Source organism: Mastigoproctus giganteus, chromosome 2, assembly GCF_048544385.1.
Source record: "Mastigoproctus giganteus isolate SK-2022 chromosome 2, ASM4854438v1, whole genome shotgun sequence".
Classification (NCBI taxonomy): Eukaryota; Metazoa; Arthropoda; class Arachnida; order Uropygi; family Thelyphonidae; genus Mastigoproctus; species Mastigoproctus giganteus.
The window spans coordinates 43,955,648-43,973,221 of record NC_143576.1 but is presented as its reverse complement, the minus strand read 5'-3'; the positions used below and the strand labels follow the sequence as shown (position 1 = coordinate 43,973,221).

The 17,574-nt window shown below is 36.9% G+C and overlaps 1 protein-coding gene across 1 annotated transcript in view; it reads right to left on the bottom strand.

The window, feature by feature from the left end:
- LOC150089285 (uncharacterized) overlaps positions 1 to 17,574 on the bottom strand; it is a 612,288-nt gene that overhangs the window by 184,621 nt on the left and 410,093 nt on the right. The window contains exon 2 of the mRNA XM_090389933.1: positions 14,895 to 15,100. Within this exon, the coding sequence (XP_090246059.1) occupies positions 14,895 to 15,100 (206 nt within the window). The remainder of the gene's footprint in view (positions 1 to 14,894; positions 15,101 to 17,574) is intronic.

Sequence of the window (17,574 nt, the reverse complement as noted above, 5' to 3'; positions counted from 1 at the left end):
GCATGTCCGATATTACGAATCAGAATCAAGGCTGCAGATTTCCATATTGTGTTGCCGAGTAATAATGGGGTGCGCTACCCAAGCATGGACTCCACAGATCGAGCAGGTGACCATTCACCTGAAGTGAGATCGCATTTTGTGTTCGGATCACTGCAAGGTAGTAATATGAGCAATGAGACTGCGATATGATTAATAGAGTGCGAAAAAAGTTTAGCTTCTCAACTTATAAATGACAGAGAGAGAGAGAGAGAGTTAAATATTCCAGCTTTACATAACGCACAGAATCAATAGTTACTGTTTTGCTTGCCATTCTCCTATTAGATATGATACGTAGCAAATATGACTCAGTTTTATTGTGTTCTGAATGTTATGCTTAAATGTTAAAAGAGCGGAGAGTTGCTAGGAGCTTCCTGTCTACGTGCCATGGTTTTACGTTTGTTTCTGGAAATAAATCTGTTTTATTTCTATATTCTATGGCATTATTCCTCGGAAGTGATATGGATACAGAAATATTAATCATTTATTACAATGAATGTACGAGTAGATACCATGATGAGAAATTTGAAACTATCAGTAACAGAAATTATTTGCTGAATCTGTAAATCCCTTCTTTGATGGGAATAAAACTGCAGTAACTGTTCAGAATGCATTTTGTCAAACACCACAAATAAAACAATATCTCGCAGCTCAGTTACATCGAGGCTCTCAGGAGTAGGAGTCTGTAATTTGATCGCATTAGGCCAGTTATTGCACAGACTGAAATTGTATAAATTCCAAGCCGACCGGGCTAGCCGAGTGGGTAAAGTACCTGCCCGGCAGCCCAAAGGTCGCGGGTTCGATTCTCGCCTCGGGCTTGGATCAAAGTACTGCAAAAACCTTGGGAGGTGCAATATGGCCACAGAAGCCGATGCGCCAACAACTACCAAATCAAAAAAAAAAAAAAATAAAATAAATTCCAAGAAGACATGAAGAGAGAAAGAGACAGAGCAGAGCAATCTTTTTTGATGTTTAGACATGATATCAGGCAGACTAGGGGGTGACAATATATTCTATTGTTTTATGACCTGAATTAAAGTATGAGCTCTTAATTCTTGCGAGTCTTTTTAGTAAAGCGTATATCTTCAGTTAGAAAATAGACGGTGATCACGTGACCTTACATTCCTTCTAAATGTAATAGTTGCTTCTGGGAAAATTCCAGCGTGAACTTAATGCTTTCACATCTCACATTGAATTGAAAGGTTGGTCATATTACCATGTGATTCAATTTTGTGTTATGACGGTGTTTAAAGGACATCAAGACGTCTTGCTATGTTGTCACATCTTAAAACTTAAGAGAATAGAAAACTTTATTTTTCAAAAAGTTCAAACCTTACAATTTAAGGCAGAATTTTGAGCATAAGATTAAAATAAATAAATACATTTTGTGTTTATAATCCCGGACGACGTCATGAACTCAGAGGAGTTACTTATGGCACAGTGTTTATGATCACTGTTCTTCCATACGTGTGGAAAGATCTCGGTTCGAATCCGTAATGATGGAAGGAGTTTTTATAGACGGTTTTCACACCGTGGCACACTTAGTCCGTCTCAACCTCGTTCTCCAGATACTTGAATGTTTCGTATAACAAAACGCATGTGTGTGTGTGTGTGTGTTAAGAACATAAACAATCAAGGATATGAGGTAACAGTATACTGTCTGTAAATGGGTGTATTTTTCGTTCGGTTTCATGCTAACCTCGAGGGTAAAAAACAACCAAAACTGACTATGAGTACACCTAATTTTTACAACAACAATGCATTGAAGCATCAGCTTAGTTCTATCAGCACAAAGCAATAAAAGTTCATAAACGAAGAAATTATTCGGTCAGATTATTTACAGTTCAATGGAAACTCAGGAATTAGCTTTCTCTAGTAAAAATGTAATGAGTTACTTGAGAATTTTTGGGTACCAGTTTAGCTGACCAAATAAATAGCTGAAATGAAGATGAACTCCTTTTTTAAAGATAAGTTTATTGGCGAATACATTTGAATTTGAATTGTTCCGGTTTCTGGTTGGAAGAATAAATAGTTAATTTTTGCAAATTTAAAAATGAAATTATGATTAGTAAATAGAAACCACATTCTCCTCCCTCGACGTTTTTGTTCTCGTCGATGTTTAAACTTTATCGTAGTCAGATTGAAATTTTTCAATGACAAGGTAAAAGCATGCAATTTACCCAACATCACGCAAATCCGATTATGGGCATAGCCAGCTTTGTACAAAGGTGGGTCGTTTTTATGGATCAAAAAACTGCATAATTTTCCTCCTAAGTGGCTTTTCTCTTAAGTAACTCTCAATATTCAAATTAAATTTGGTGGCGTCCTTTCAATTTTGTGTCCATTATGCCATAATTTTTCTTGTTTCAGTTGTTTTACCATTTCTCTTTGACGAGTATTTAACAGAATTCACCGTGCTAACTTTATTATTATTATTTTCTTAACTTCACTAAGTGCGCGGACTGTACTGTATAATTTACAGGTATGAGACTCCATCAAAGACACGTCTTTGCAAATAAAATATAAATGCTGGAAAGATTTGTAAAGTCATTCATCTCAGTTGCAAGTGACCTTCAAGATATTTTACTCTTACTCATAACTTTTGATGCCCGCTGCAGTGTGTTTCAAATCCGTAGGTTCTCTAGAACAAAAGGCTACTGTTGTTGGGATGAGGGAGATCTTTTGTTTCCAGTACAATGGAATACATTGGGTGAAATCCCACTGCAACGAAAGCGCAGAAACAGACAGATAGTGACAGGAAATTGACGAACACCGAGGGGGAGTTTTAATTAATAAAATTATCGCTGTCAGACGTAGTGCGCATTTAACTAATGATTGAAAAGAATAATTTTACTTGAAAATAAGGCCAACCGACTCTCATAACGCCTGCCAGTCGGAAAGCCAGCTATTTTACATCGACCCCATTTGTTATTCAGCGAACAGAGGTGGTACTGATGACTACAGCGGTTGGAAGGAACCATTAATCACGCTTGCTACCACGAATTTTAATCTCCACCTGTATATTTGGTATTCATTAAGTGGTGTACTAATGAATAGATCACTCTGGGCCGCAGAACATGGTCGTGCAGTTGACAATTACACAACCATTCATTTCTGCCGTCTTTGTCCTAATAATAGTCCTCTACGATAGCCGCACGCACTATTAGGGATTCTAAATTCAGCCGGAAAGGACTACTCTGATTAAGGTTCAAATAGGAAAATTAGTGCTGTAATCCGGACTTTGATATGAACGACTCGCAGGAATAACTTCTGAACACTTGGCAAAGTTAGCGAAGGTGGATGGATAAGATTTAGATTTGCTGATTAATGTCTAAGTGTGGATAGGATGATATAAGTCATTTAAATAAGCTATTGAAGATGACTGTAGCTGAATACATGACAGAAATATTTTCAAGCAAGTTATTTAAATTAACCAAGTAGAAACAGTAACATAGATTAAGCCTGCATTCTGCGGAAATTCTATTTCCATTTGGAATGTCAGCAGTATCACACAATAAGAGTAAATGTTAGTACAAAACAGAGAGAAAAGGAGTTTTAGTTTAATAATTTTTTAGCAAAGAATTTTAGAAAAAACTTTGGTCCATTACTCCCTCTAAAAACTTTCTTTTAAATATTGCTTTATACAAAGCAATATTCACATGGGTCTATTCTGATACCTGAAATTAAATGCACTAACATCGTGTTGGATAATATCACTTTCTTGTGGGCAGTCAAAAATTGGACAGAAATCAAGCATGTTTATGAATCATCACAGAAAAACCTAATTAATTCGAAAATTAATGAACCGAAAATTCCTAGCTTCGAATTATACAGGTTTCAACTATCCGAAATTTCACTTTAGTGTCAACGTTATAAATTTTAACATTTTATTATTTTAAAATACGGTATAATAATACAGAATTTTAAATCTAAAAGCTGCTTTAAGTTTAAATTACTGATTAGGAATTTTCATGTACGATTTAGATTGATTTCATTGTAATGTTTGATACCACCAAGAGAATATTTGAGTAGAGAGAGAAGATTTAGGCTGCCCTCCAAAAATATTCGCACACACAGTCCCTTCCCAGATGAACAAGTGACTCAGACTGGTATATGAAGAATAAATCTTTATTGCATTGCAATAATGCGTTCTGGACAGTCTGATGCATACTAATGGAAATGAAACGCACAGTTAGGTGGGGCCTATTACAGTTGTTGCAATAGGAAAACGAAATGGGGGGAGGCACTGAGGATTTGATGTTATATCCTCCAATAGCAAACATCCCAGAAATGAGTAGATCTGATGTAGCCTGTAATCGGTTTTACAGCGGTAGTCAGTTTTCTGACTTCAACCTTTGATTTAATAGTTGTGTAATTGAGGGCTGCTGTAATGGTGGTAATGTGGATATCATTTGTAAGGTTATGTTTGTGTGCAAGCCACCTGATCATCTAATATTCTCCGGATTGAATGCTGCGGAGCGTGGATGAGTAAGCAGAAGCTCGTATCTGTGAGAGATGAATCATCCTATAAGCGTATTTGATGGAAGTTGCAGAGTCTCGAACATGAGGTAAATGTTGCTTTGCTATCCAACCTAATCTACATTTTTTGTTATGAAGGGCTTCAAGACGTCTGTGGAACTGCAGATTTGATTCCAATATAACTTCTAGATCTGTGTGTGGTGGCAGACCTTCGGGATTAAAGAACCACTTAGTATCACTGGAAGATGTTGTTGATTAGCTTCAGTTAGAAGATCATCATTGCAGGTTTTGAATAATTTATTTGCATATCAAAGTTTATTGAGAGAGAGAGAGAGAGATGCAGGAGTTTTAAATTGATGATTACAATGATTTCTTGGTGGTAATCTGGTGAACTTCCGTTAAAATGTTTGTCATCTGCATAACACCGTATGGCATGAAGAATAAGCTGGAAAGTATACTACCTTCTGGAACTCCAGTAGTTACTTTGCATGGAATGTAAACTTACGGCTTCAAGGTGAAGGATTCTATTGGACAAAAGAAATCTTAAGAAAAGAAGTATGTTGCCTTTGATTAGATAGTATTTCTCACAGAAGTAGAGGAGGTTAAAGATATTGATTGTGTCCAAAGCTGCTTGAATATTCAGATAGATAATCGCGAGCGTGGAACTGGTGTGAGTCAGTATACACTCCACTGAGTGGAATGTAGTTTTATTATAGAATGTTTTTAATTTATATATGTTATGAAGGACATCTATGATAAAAGGGGTCAAACATTTCAGAAGAAACTGGGGCATCTTCTACAGGAGGTGATGTCATTTATGAGTTTTTCTTTCGAGATATGAACGTTTATAAGGAGGGAGTATATCCACATCATTCTCCAAATGCGAATTGTACAAGAATTATTATTTGCCTTGAATCTGGTGATATGCTCGAGCCAGGATGTAGAGTTAAGCGAGGGGGAAATTCTACTGTGGCCTGTATAAAAGGTGGTTTCCTTTTGTGTAGGGACCTTTGAGGGTAGTTTTCATGGTTCCTGATTTTTCTCTGTTGAAAACCGCCCTTACTTCGATCTATAAGAAGATCTATTGTGGATTATGAGAGGCCTTCCATAATGAGTGAACGTGCTACTTAAGCTTGAATAAATTAGATAAATACGTAGTCCACCAAGAAAGTCCAACCACTAGATCCAAACATCTAGTAAGCAGATAAATGGAAAGGTCGAGGCTACAGTCAATTGAGGGCATCCCATGGAAGAATCGAAACAGCGAAATCGCTTTTTGAATTTTCGCTTTATTAAGCTTTTGATCGCTTTAGTTTGAGGCTTGAGAGGCAAATTAAAGTTGTGGAGGATGATGGGGAGGAGAAATACAATAGAAAGATGATCAGAAGGAAAGATTGTCTCTAGGAGTACAAGCATGATGAACTGATATATATGTAACACCAGGTTGAGAAGTTCAGCCCTCTGGTCGAGTGGTCACGAGCAATATTGAGGCCAGCTGTTGCAGGTGATTGCATAAATCAAATTTTCAAGATAGTATAATTCTGGTGGAAGGTTAAAATCGCCGCATCTGATACGGGTCGCATTCAGATACATTTAGTCGACCAGTCAACCATCATTGGATGATTCGCTGGAGAAAGTCTGTTCACAGGGTGCATTGTGCCAACAGTCGGAAGATATGGAGTTATGGGGTTGAGCTTTTTCTGGTGGTATGGCCTAGAACCTTGAATGTTTGTGAGGGGAAATTGAACGCCGACACCTATCTGAATTTTTTGGATAATTACATTTTATATTCCCCTACAGTGGGGAATATAAATAGTGATAGCATCAAGTAGCTGTTTATTAACTGTCATGGACGTGAAGATTACTTCAAATGTTTCAGTTTTTCTGGAAAACTGCTTAACAAAAGAAAAGTTATCTGCCTTGTAAATGATTGCTGCACCACTTCCCCTGCGATTCATGTTTTATGTGAAAATTACTTCACAGTTGCAATTGCAGTGCACAGGGACTCTGATGAATCTTCCATCCATGTTTCCTTTAGGCAAAGGATGTCATATTCTCGAGACAGGAGAATCAATTCCAGAGTCAAGCTTATTTCTAACGCTTCTGAAATTCTGATAGAATATAATATATTCAACTGATGATTACACAGAATATTTGTTCTTACTGGGCACCTCAGAGTACGATAGACATTGGAGATTGAGCTTGGGCGGTGAATGATCCTGATCCTGATTTGGATTGTGCAAGGTAGGGATTCTTAATGGCATTTTTGCACAGGAAGTCAGCATGTGGCATCTTCTTTGTCACATAGGTGAGTAGGGGGGATGTGGAAGATTGGAAAAAAAAGAAGGCATACGAGCCACACAAGTTGTTCTGACTATGCAACTCAAAGCCATTCTGAGTGATTCTTAAGAGATGTTATTGTTTTATGTTACGTTGCTATGTTGTCTATTCGCGCAACTGCTAACAACCTTCTGTCCAAGTCCACTGTCGGTGATGTTATCATGAAATGGAAGAGTGACAGTACCACCTCCATCTAGCAACTCACAGGAAGACCACAGAACTCACTGCAGAGCTCACTGCACGCGACCACGGGGTACTCAGAAGGGAAATATGGAAGCCTCGTCGGTTGTCCCTACATAACATCAAGCAGGAGTTCAAGTGTCAACAGGGTTTGAGGTCTGTGTGAACACATTTTGCACGGAGTTTCCATAGCCTCAGTTTCCTTGGAAGAGTGAAGAAGCATAAACTAAATATCACCATACCGCAATCAGCAGTATCATCTTGCGTGGTGCAAAAAAGCGCACAGCCTTGGTCTAGTGAGCAGTAGAAATCGGTCCTATAGAGTGATAAATCTCGCTACATCTTATTCTTATTAGATGGGAGGACATGAGTATGAAGAATTCCTGGAGAATATCTGTTCACATGGTGCATTGTGCCAACAATCGGAAGATATAGTGTTATGTGGTGGAACTGTTTCTGGTGGTATGGCCTAGGACCTTGAGTGTTTGTGAGGGGAAATTTAACGCCAACGCCTATCTGAATATTTTGGATAATTCCATGTTCTCTACAACGTGACAGTGATGACAGGGAACAGTCCATAGACATGCATGCGCAAAAGTTTGAAAGCTAGTTTAGAATCCCTGTCCTATATGTAACACCTATGGGACAAACTGGTATGTGAGTCAGGGACAGACCAACACATTCTACGTCGATAGATTGGTCACTGTTCTTCTGGAGGAATGATGGACTGTAACCGCTGCAGTCTGTCGTTCGTTGACAGAAAGTCCATCCAGAAAGACGGAATGTGCTATAGCGGCCAAAGAGGAACTGACACCGTTTTCAAATGAATGACACTGTCATTCATTTGAAACAGAAGTATGTCTGGATACCTTTTGGAGGGTAGTATACTGTATATGCATTAAAAAAAAAACTAGAGTTTATGCATAAATGGAAACGTTGTGGCTTTTATCAGAGATAATTAATCTGTAACAGAAAAGTATCTTTCAACACTAGTAATAGCGACATACTAGTGGAATAAACTTCTATGGTGCGTCCAGATGCTTGCTGATTGACAATACTTTCTGGAAACAAGAACTTATGGAAGTTACCCTTTTCATCTTTTATGCAATTTATTCCCGCATTTTCCTGTTGGTGATCGTAGATTGTTGTGAAGAGGGTTCACAGCAATTAAAGAATCATATAAAGAAGCACCACCAGTCTCAAGAATTTTGACACCATCGGCTAAATAGGAAAATTTATTATGAATAATAACTAAGTTTTGATGCATGTTTCAGTTTAATTTAAAATCTTGAATAATGCTATCAAAGTGAAAAACTCCCCCTTGACACATAGAAGTGGCGATGACGAAATGAAGCCACTCAGAGCCAAGTGCGTCATTTGGACAGAACAGTACAGCAACATCAGGCAAAGAAATTTTATATCGTTCAGCGCCCAGAACAGATGTCAGGAAAAAAATAATAATAAAGTAAAATTGACTAAAGAAATCATATTACTTTTCCACCCTTGGGCCATAAAATTTTAAAAGTGTCAGTAATAAATGTAGTTATTCTAGTAGCATGTGTCGTTCCTTCTAGCATTTTGCACACTATAAGTCGAGGTTTACCCGCTTCTTGAGCATGCAACTTTCCCACAGTCATGTTCGCCACAAATCTGCCACACACGCATAGATAGTTTCTCCTGTCACCATGCCTTAGCAAACAGTTTGAGTTTTTGACTTATAAATCAAACTTATACAGGGTGGTTAGCACAGTCCACATGTGATGAGTAACATGTGGACGGTATTTTCAGAATCAATTCAGGACCTGGAAACAAAGAAAAAAATTCATTTAAGCATGTGTCCGATTCCGAATAGTTACAGAGCTATGGGCATTTGAATTAAAAAAAAATTGGCTATCGAATTTTCAATTAATATTAATAAGAATAATTGGCACATATCTAGTAAAATGTATATTCGTATTAGATAGACGTTCACGTATTCTTATTTAATTTTATTATATTTTACCATTGATAATTCCATGGCCATTTTTTTTCTTAAATTCAACCAGCCATATCTTTAATCGTCCAGAATAGGACACATGTTTATACTATATAAACTTTATTCATTATTTTCAGATCCTTAACGGATCCTGAAATGAAGGCCCACGACTTAAATATCGTGTATAATTTTTGCGCAGAGTGGATTTGTCAGCTGTTTAATTAACATAATATTTTTCCAAAAAGAATTGAAAGAAGAATTATGCAGTTTTTTCGACAGCACATTACTAGAAATTAGAGATCTACACATATATTTAGAAAAGGTAGATTTAACTTGAATCTACAGAGGTCGAAACATTTTGTTTTTATTTTCCTCCTGCTAACTCGGGAGGATTTTGTTTCTTTTAATACAGTTAATTTATTTTGAGCATATCTGGAAAAATATACCGGTATATCCATCTGTTGTAAAGTGACTGTTTCCTTTCACAGGCTGTCTTAAAAAGAGAAGATTGAATACATTTTGCACTTTAGGCAGATTTAACATCTACCTCAAAAAACAAACAGTTGTTTTGGGATACCTACCTAGTAACGGGTAGGCCCGCCTTTTACAGGGATTCCGCAGTCACACGACTAGGCATACGAGTCCACTCGTTCACGAAAGCGTTCCACAGGTATTTCCATCCATTCTTGCTGTACCGTTGTCCATAATTCCGTCGCATTCCTGGGTGGAAGATCCAAAGCTTCGACCGGACCTTTCCACAGCATCCAAAAGATGCTCCACAGAGTTCACGTTCGGTGAACGGGGAAGCCATTCCATGGTAGTAAAATCTGCGGAATGCTCTTCGAACAATGCTCTAGTCACCACGGCTCTGTGGGGAGGCGCATTTTCCTGCTGGAAGAATCCATTGGCCTGTGGTTGCACGATTACGATGAATGGATGCAGATGGTCTGCAAGGACGGACACTTAACCTAGACCGTTCGGAGATGAGTCTTGACTTACCAGAGATCCCAACGTGTGCCAGCTGAGCACGCCCCAGATCATTACCGACCGTCCACCTGCCTGAACATTTCTTTGTTGACATTAAGGTGTGGTTTCCGCCAGATACGAACCCTCCTGTCAGCTCTAAATAACTGGAAACGGGACTCATCGGACCAGGAGACCCGTCTCCAAGGTCCAGTGTCAATGTTCAGTTGAGGCGTAAAGTGCTGTGTCGTGGTGTTAGCAATGGGACTCTGGTGGTCGGCGACTCCCATAACCTATTGCGGCTAATGATCGCCTGATGGTCTTGGTGGGGACGTTACTGGCACCTCCCTCTTTGAAGTCGGCGGTGATTTGTGCCACTGTCGCTCTCCGGTTGGCTGAAACAGTGCGAGACGAACGTCGACGGCCACATTCATCCACGACCTTTATCCGCCCACAGCTCTCTCCACGATGAGATGCTATTCCGGAAATGGCGTATTCCAGATACACTGTTGATACTGTCGAACGGGGATTGTGCAATTTCTGTACCACCTACGCGATAGAGTAACCCATGCGTCGGGTTTTCACTATCATCCCTCTTTCAAAGTCGGTTAACTCACGGCGTTTATCCATACTGACATCGAATTACCGTCTACGTGACTGCAGTGTACCTATATACCTAACAAGAGGTGAGTAGTTCATGCAGTAGCGAAAGGAGTGACGGCGTCGCGTTGCCCAGGAACCAGGTATCCCATGAATTCTGTCCTTTCAGAGTTTTTTTTTTTTTTTTTTTTATTTCGAAATTCAGAAATTAATCTTTCAGATTAATTTCGGAAGAAATTAATCGGCACCAGTAATAAACTGCTACCTGTTTCTATGTAGTAAACAGGTAGTAGTAAACTGCTACTTGTTTCTATTCGCTACATAATTGTATGTAGCGAATAGAATTTTCGGAGAACCATTTATGTTCTTTTAAGCAAACTTTCGAAAATATGCTAAATTATGCTCGTTTAGTCAAATTATGCATTTAAAAACGAATATAAGTTTTCTGAAAGATCCTCTCTAAAAATAAGTCCACTATAAACACGACAACTGGAGTAGCTACATGAAGAGATAGACTCTCACTTGGGTCTTACATGGTAGTGGCGTTGGATCTTTTGCATTAGGTAAACCAGAAACAGCTGAAATCATCAATCAGATCAAAAACAGCTGGCGACTTCATCACCCCAAGCCTCAACTGGCATTAGCTGTAAGTAGGAGCGGATCAATATTGGAAAGTCTATTAGTTCAATTATGGCTTTATGGCGGAATCCCAAAGCGAATTTAGAAAAATAACCGCACAGTCAGTTTACTGATATGTACCACGTGTTGGGATATATAAATATTTTTAGCATATCGCTCATTCAGTTTATACTAAACTAATTACGCCAAAAACATGGTGTAGAAGTTTTTGTATTATACAGTTTTTAGTTAACAACCCGCGTTATGCCTTTCTTAGACACTTTTGCTCGCTATGTAAATTGCTTGCTTGTTCAAGAATTTCAATAAATTAAAATTGAAACTCATTCATTTCAATAAATATTTCAATTTCACTCTCTCATTTCAATAAATATTGTGCGTCCAGAGTTTTCTTTAAAGCTGTAGCCTTGATATTAAGCCAATCGGTATCATTTGATTCAAATGTGGCAGGCCGCGGAGGGATGAGCAGCTCAGCAGTAGATATAATTGTTATTACACTATAACAGTGTATGCCAGTGGGTTTTCTTTTATGAATGTTTCCTTTACTGTTCATTAAGATGGAAAGCAAATTACTTAGAGCTGCATAAAATCTGATTGCAAAGGTATAGGACCCACGAGCCTCACTTTCCCTACACCCACTAAAGAGTGTGACGAGTAATTTGCAAGTGAGGTGAGCATTTCCAGAATAGGTGATCCATTTAGAAGTATGCGTTTGGTGTCAAGAGGTCAAAGTGCACGATTTTCTTTCTTCAGTAGCGAAATTTGGAGAATTTTTATCATGGTTTGGGAATTCGGCTTGATTGAATGCAACGCTGAATCCCAATTCCTACCGTGACAATCTGAACATGATACACTGAGAGCTCCAACGAAATGTAAAGGTTCAGCCCCCATGCGCTAACACTGACAAAGCGTCACGTTAAATTGCTATAAAAATTCGAGTTTAGCTTGAACACTGAACTTGATATTATAAAACGTTGGAATGGCCTTCTATTGAAATTTCTCATTACTCTTAAGATTGAAACAATATTATACACGATTTGTTAGTAAAACATTTGACCAAAACTGTTGCTAAAAGAATTCCTACTTTAAAATTAGTAACTCTATAATTTCCTTCCTATCATAATACTTACAGCATTATTGAAGGAATTAATCAATAAACTGAATGAAAGTTACAATTAAAAATTTTTCTGAATATTTCCTGCGTAATATTTCCATTATAATCTTTGTTACTAGAAGAAATAAAAATGCTTGTAAACAGTTGTTGCCACGAAGGGGAGTTTGACTTATTTATTATTACTTTTTATTGTATAGAGTTGCCTTTACACTTTTGACTAATTGGCGATTCAGAATAAATTTGTCTTATTTCTTTTCAGCGGCTTTATACATTTTATGTGCGTGCTATTTTATTGATTAGCAAATAATGTATGAGGATTATTATAATATTTATTCTCGTTTCTGTTTTGTAATGTTTGTTTTCATTTGTGCATCAGAGAATTAAAAAGTAAGTAGGCAGGCAGTTTTTCCTCTTTCAGTTTACTGATCGAAAAACAGTTACGAACAGTGCCTTTAATTTGAAATTATAAGAGGATTATTTGATGGAACTTTGCTTTCAGTTTGTTTTATTCAATATATATATATATATATATATTAAAGCAAAACTGCTTATACGCAATGATACCACATCATCCTCCAGTTGTCAATTACAATACTGTATAAATAAAATATCTTAAAATTAAAAAAGGAATAAGGCCAATAGTCGTGAACGACAGACTTTCAATAGATTCATTTTCAGTTGGCATTAAAATGAAGAACAGAAGGTTGCTGTGGATCCCGAAATGTTTAGCTGGACACGTAGTAATTTAATTCGCGTGAGATTCCAAATGGAAGACAAAGAAACCGGAAGTTTTGGGTTTAAGACCTCAAGATCGGTGTTGTGACGGTACCATTCTGTTATGAGGGTTTCGTATAGAAGGAATTTATAGTTTGAATTTAATTTGATAATGGTTATTGCGGCATCAACTGAGGGGTTGTGGTTATGAGTGTGTGTGTACATGCTGAGACAGTTCAGTATTTCCTTGCTGTGTCCGGAAACTATTGACGTGGTAGTAGGCGCATGTGTTTGCGATGGTGGATAATCCAAATTTATTGGCAGTGCTCCCGATGTAACATGCGTTACAATTGGGTTGACATTTGATTAAGTAAATTATGTTATTGATATTCTTAGTGTCATATATGCGGGTTTATTTATATTTGTTAAAACCGGTTCCTAATTTATTATAAGTAGAAAAAAATTATAGAAATATCAGTGTTAGTAACGATTTGAGATTTTACGTAATCGTCTAGCAATTTGGCACTGGTAAGGAAAGACAACGCGAATGTTGGATGTATTGGATTTTTTTTTATAACTGAGTTATTAGAAACATTTAAATTACTAATATTACCTTTAACAGTTGAAATAATTTTTTGGATTAGTTTAATGGGATATTTTCTAGCTGTGAATTTTTCAGTAAGATATTTTAGCTCAAGAACTAAATCATTCTATGATTGGCAGTATTTAAAAGCATTAAAAAGTTGGTTGTAGAGAACCGATTTTTTTACACTGTAGATATTGGCCTGTATTTGTTTTTTTCCTATAGATTTTTGTCTTTAGCCTGTTATTTTGTTCATATATGGTTAAGTTAAGAAAATTAATTGCGTTATTAGTTTCTAGTTCTAAGGTGTATTTAAATCTGGTATGTACCGGTACTGAATTAAATCTGGTAAAAAGATTGTTGATGGTGTTTTGGTCTCCAATTATTAGAACATCATCTGCATAACGGATGTAAAGTTTAATATTTACTGGAAATAGTTGAGTTTGATGTTCGACCGTGGCAAGGTATATTTCAGATAAGGGAGCTGAAATTCCTAGACCTATAGGGAGTCCGAAAATCTGTTAGTACACTTGGTCTTATAAATAGAAGTGTCTAGCTTTGATTATTGCAGTAACAAGTTCCAAAATATTGTCAATATTACGAGAAGTCCAGCTGGCTAAAGTATTGTCCAAAGTCAAGTAGGGCTTGTAAAGTATAATCTGTACATTAGTGTATAGAGACACTACATCAAAGGAAGCTAATAAATCGTTTCCGGATAACGCGATATATTCTTTTGCTAATTTTCTAATCACGGTAGTAATTTTGAACATTGGAAATTTAGTTAAATTTTGCTTGCCTTCTCTACTTTGCTTGCCTCTTTTTCTCCAATTTTATCTGTGAATTAAATATGTTAAGGACAAAAGACAAAATGCTCTCTGGAAATAAGTCATTACAAACAAATATTTTTTTTTAATTATGAAAATTAAATTTTATTTAAAACCGGTTGAGATTGGTCTCATCATAACTGGAACAATGAACGAAGTGAGCAAACTTACAGTATTATTCATTTCCCGATTTGTGAAAAGTGTCCTTATCCTTTTGGCATTTAAATTGAAATCGCTTAATATTTTAAAAATACCAAAATTTTGTAGTACTAAAATGCCTTAATTTTAATCTAAAAACATTAAATATATAGATAGCATTATTTTTCAATTGTGAACAAGAATGTCTACTTGTACTAGAGCAAGTTCATACCAAAATGCAAAAGAGGCAAAGTACTTAGATTCAGTATTGTTTGCACAGGATAGAGATAAGCATAAAAACAATTTACTTACATCGAGGTAAATTCCACGCAAGGCATATTTTTGTCCCGGAGGATTGTCACTGGGTAAGTAGCGGTAGAATTCAACGTTATTTTTATACCACTTGATAGAGTAAAGCTCGTCCCTCTCCAGGTCGAAAGAACAGTTTAACCATACAGGATCGCCCCGCATCACAGATGCTGGAACAGCCAGATCGATCATACGAAGGCAAAAGACAGCTGTTTAAATAAATGAAGATATATAATTATAATGCAGTTTTCTGAATTACGTTATACATTATGAAAATTCGAACTGAATTTTCAAAAATTTAATTTTTTTAGTTTCGAAATCTATTTTGTATAAATATCAAAACTAACTAGAACTATGTGCACTTATATTCTTCTCAGGGATTTAGAATGAGCGTTATTTATCTTCAATCATAATACAGTGATATAAATCATCACTTGCATGTGTAGAATATAATAATGCGGTAGTTTCCAATGGTTAAATAGAATAAGCGTAGAGGAATACAAATATGAACCCAATTTAGAACAGAAACTACGCCTAACAGCTAAGAAAAACTGCGAGAGCCATTTGGAACTCCAAAGTGAAATGCCTTCTGTGTAAAGATGCTTCGCGTTTGTTTTTTTTTTTTTTTTTCTTAATTTGTATTCTAACGAGAGAAGCAACAACGGAAATTGGGTAGAAAATTGTAGATTCCATAGGCGCAGATATGAGCAAACTTTGAGACCAAAAATTATGGCATTACAGTTTCGAAGTTTTATCCCCAAGGATCTTTGAAAGCAGGAATTTAATCAAGAGGAAGAAGCAACGAACAGAAATTCCAATTCCCCTCTGAATTTGGCAAATCGAAAATGTTGGTTCCACTCTGGAACTTGCAACTAACCCAGGAATGATTAGTAGCCCTGAGGTGGGGTAAAATTAAAATATAAAAACAAAACTGTGGATTTTTCTGTACAACGGTTAATGTACTGTGGATTAAATTTGCTGAATTTGCTGGAGATATTTAAATTTTAGGTGTTTTTTTTTTTCCTTATTGATTTATTTTGGGTACACTGCCTGACTGACCTCTAGCAAATACTCGAAATGCATTACTCAGCTTCATAAACTGAAAAATTAACAGATAAAAATTAAAAAAACAATATATATCGTTTCCATTCCTAAGTAGAATGCAAAAAAATTGTTCATTGTTTAATTTTAATATTGGGTCAAACATCAGTTATTTTCGGTGACAAGGTAAAAGAAAATTAAGACCGATTCGAATAATGATGCACATAAAAAAGGAAAAGGCAAAATAAGATCACCGGAGAAAATGAAAAGCTGTACACACACAACCTCCAGATTAACAATATAATGGATGGTCCAGTCTACTGCTGGAAGAAACTGAATTGCTCCAAGTTCCTCTATTCCTTTTATAATATGTCAAAATATCGAAACCATGGCGTTCAACTGGAAATCGAATTATCATGTGGAATCCGTATCAATAATAAGAATGAATTTAAAATTCACAAAATATATTAAGTAACAGCAGGCTCTCTGGAACGACGAACAGCGCTGCAACAGCTCTCTGGAACAGCGCTGCAACAGTAACCCAATCCATCATACGTTACTAATAACCTACTGAAAGAATAAACAGGGTGCAAAAATTGTTTACAAGCGAAGAGAAAGGGCAAACAATTTCTCCTTCACATTAAGCATTGTCTAGAGGGAAAATTCCAATTAAAATTAGTAGTTGAAGAGGGAGATGAAATCCCCTCATCATCGAGAACTTCTCACCTTGGTAATAATTAATGCCGAGGGATGTGTCTTGGCAACGGATGTCGAAAATATCCATAACCTCACAGGAGACTCGCCCGAGTCTAATTGAGACTGTTTTATCCCTATCATTATTTACAGATGACTGGAAATATAACAGAAATTTTCAAATATTTCAAATATATTTAGGACTTTTGCCATCAGGGTGTAACGCATAGTTTTCTTGTAACCACCTTCACGTCCTTAGATGCACTGCCAGCGAATACAGAATTCTATGTGCAAGCAATCTCCCATTAAAAGAGGTTTGTGAAGTCTGTAAATGCTCGTAACCATTTCAAGTCATAGTCATCAACAACAAAGAAAATGAGATATAAAACAACTGCAGATACGATAAGTTAAGAGCGGACTGGGAGGATAGACAGAGAAAGAGAACATGCCAGGAAGAAAACTGTCTAATAAAGTTTCGAGACTTTAGGACCTCCACATATTTTTACTCTATGTCATAAGAAACTGTTATTTGGGCATGCCCTTCACCCAGGTGTGTACAACTGACGCGTGAACTGTTCACTGTCATTCATCACTACACTCACGTCCTTTTTGCTGTTGTAATATGCAGCTTATACTCGTATAAAATGCTTCTGTTCTCTTCGCCAAGGTAAGCAATCAGATGCAGTGCTGTGGGACTGCTTCATCTCACAAGAAACAGCGCTGCAACGGTAACCCAATCCGTAAATTTATTTTCTGATGGTTATTAGTCTTACACTTGTCCCAGTTCTGTTAACCGTCTCTCAAATCAGTTCATTATGAATGCCGTTGCGATTTCTCTCATCAGTTTTTAACTGTGGATCGTTGATGATGGTTTGGCATGACTGGTTGCGTTGATAGTAGAAAACTTTCTGCTACCAACAAGTAGACGTGCACGATGCATGACAACTTA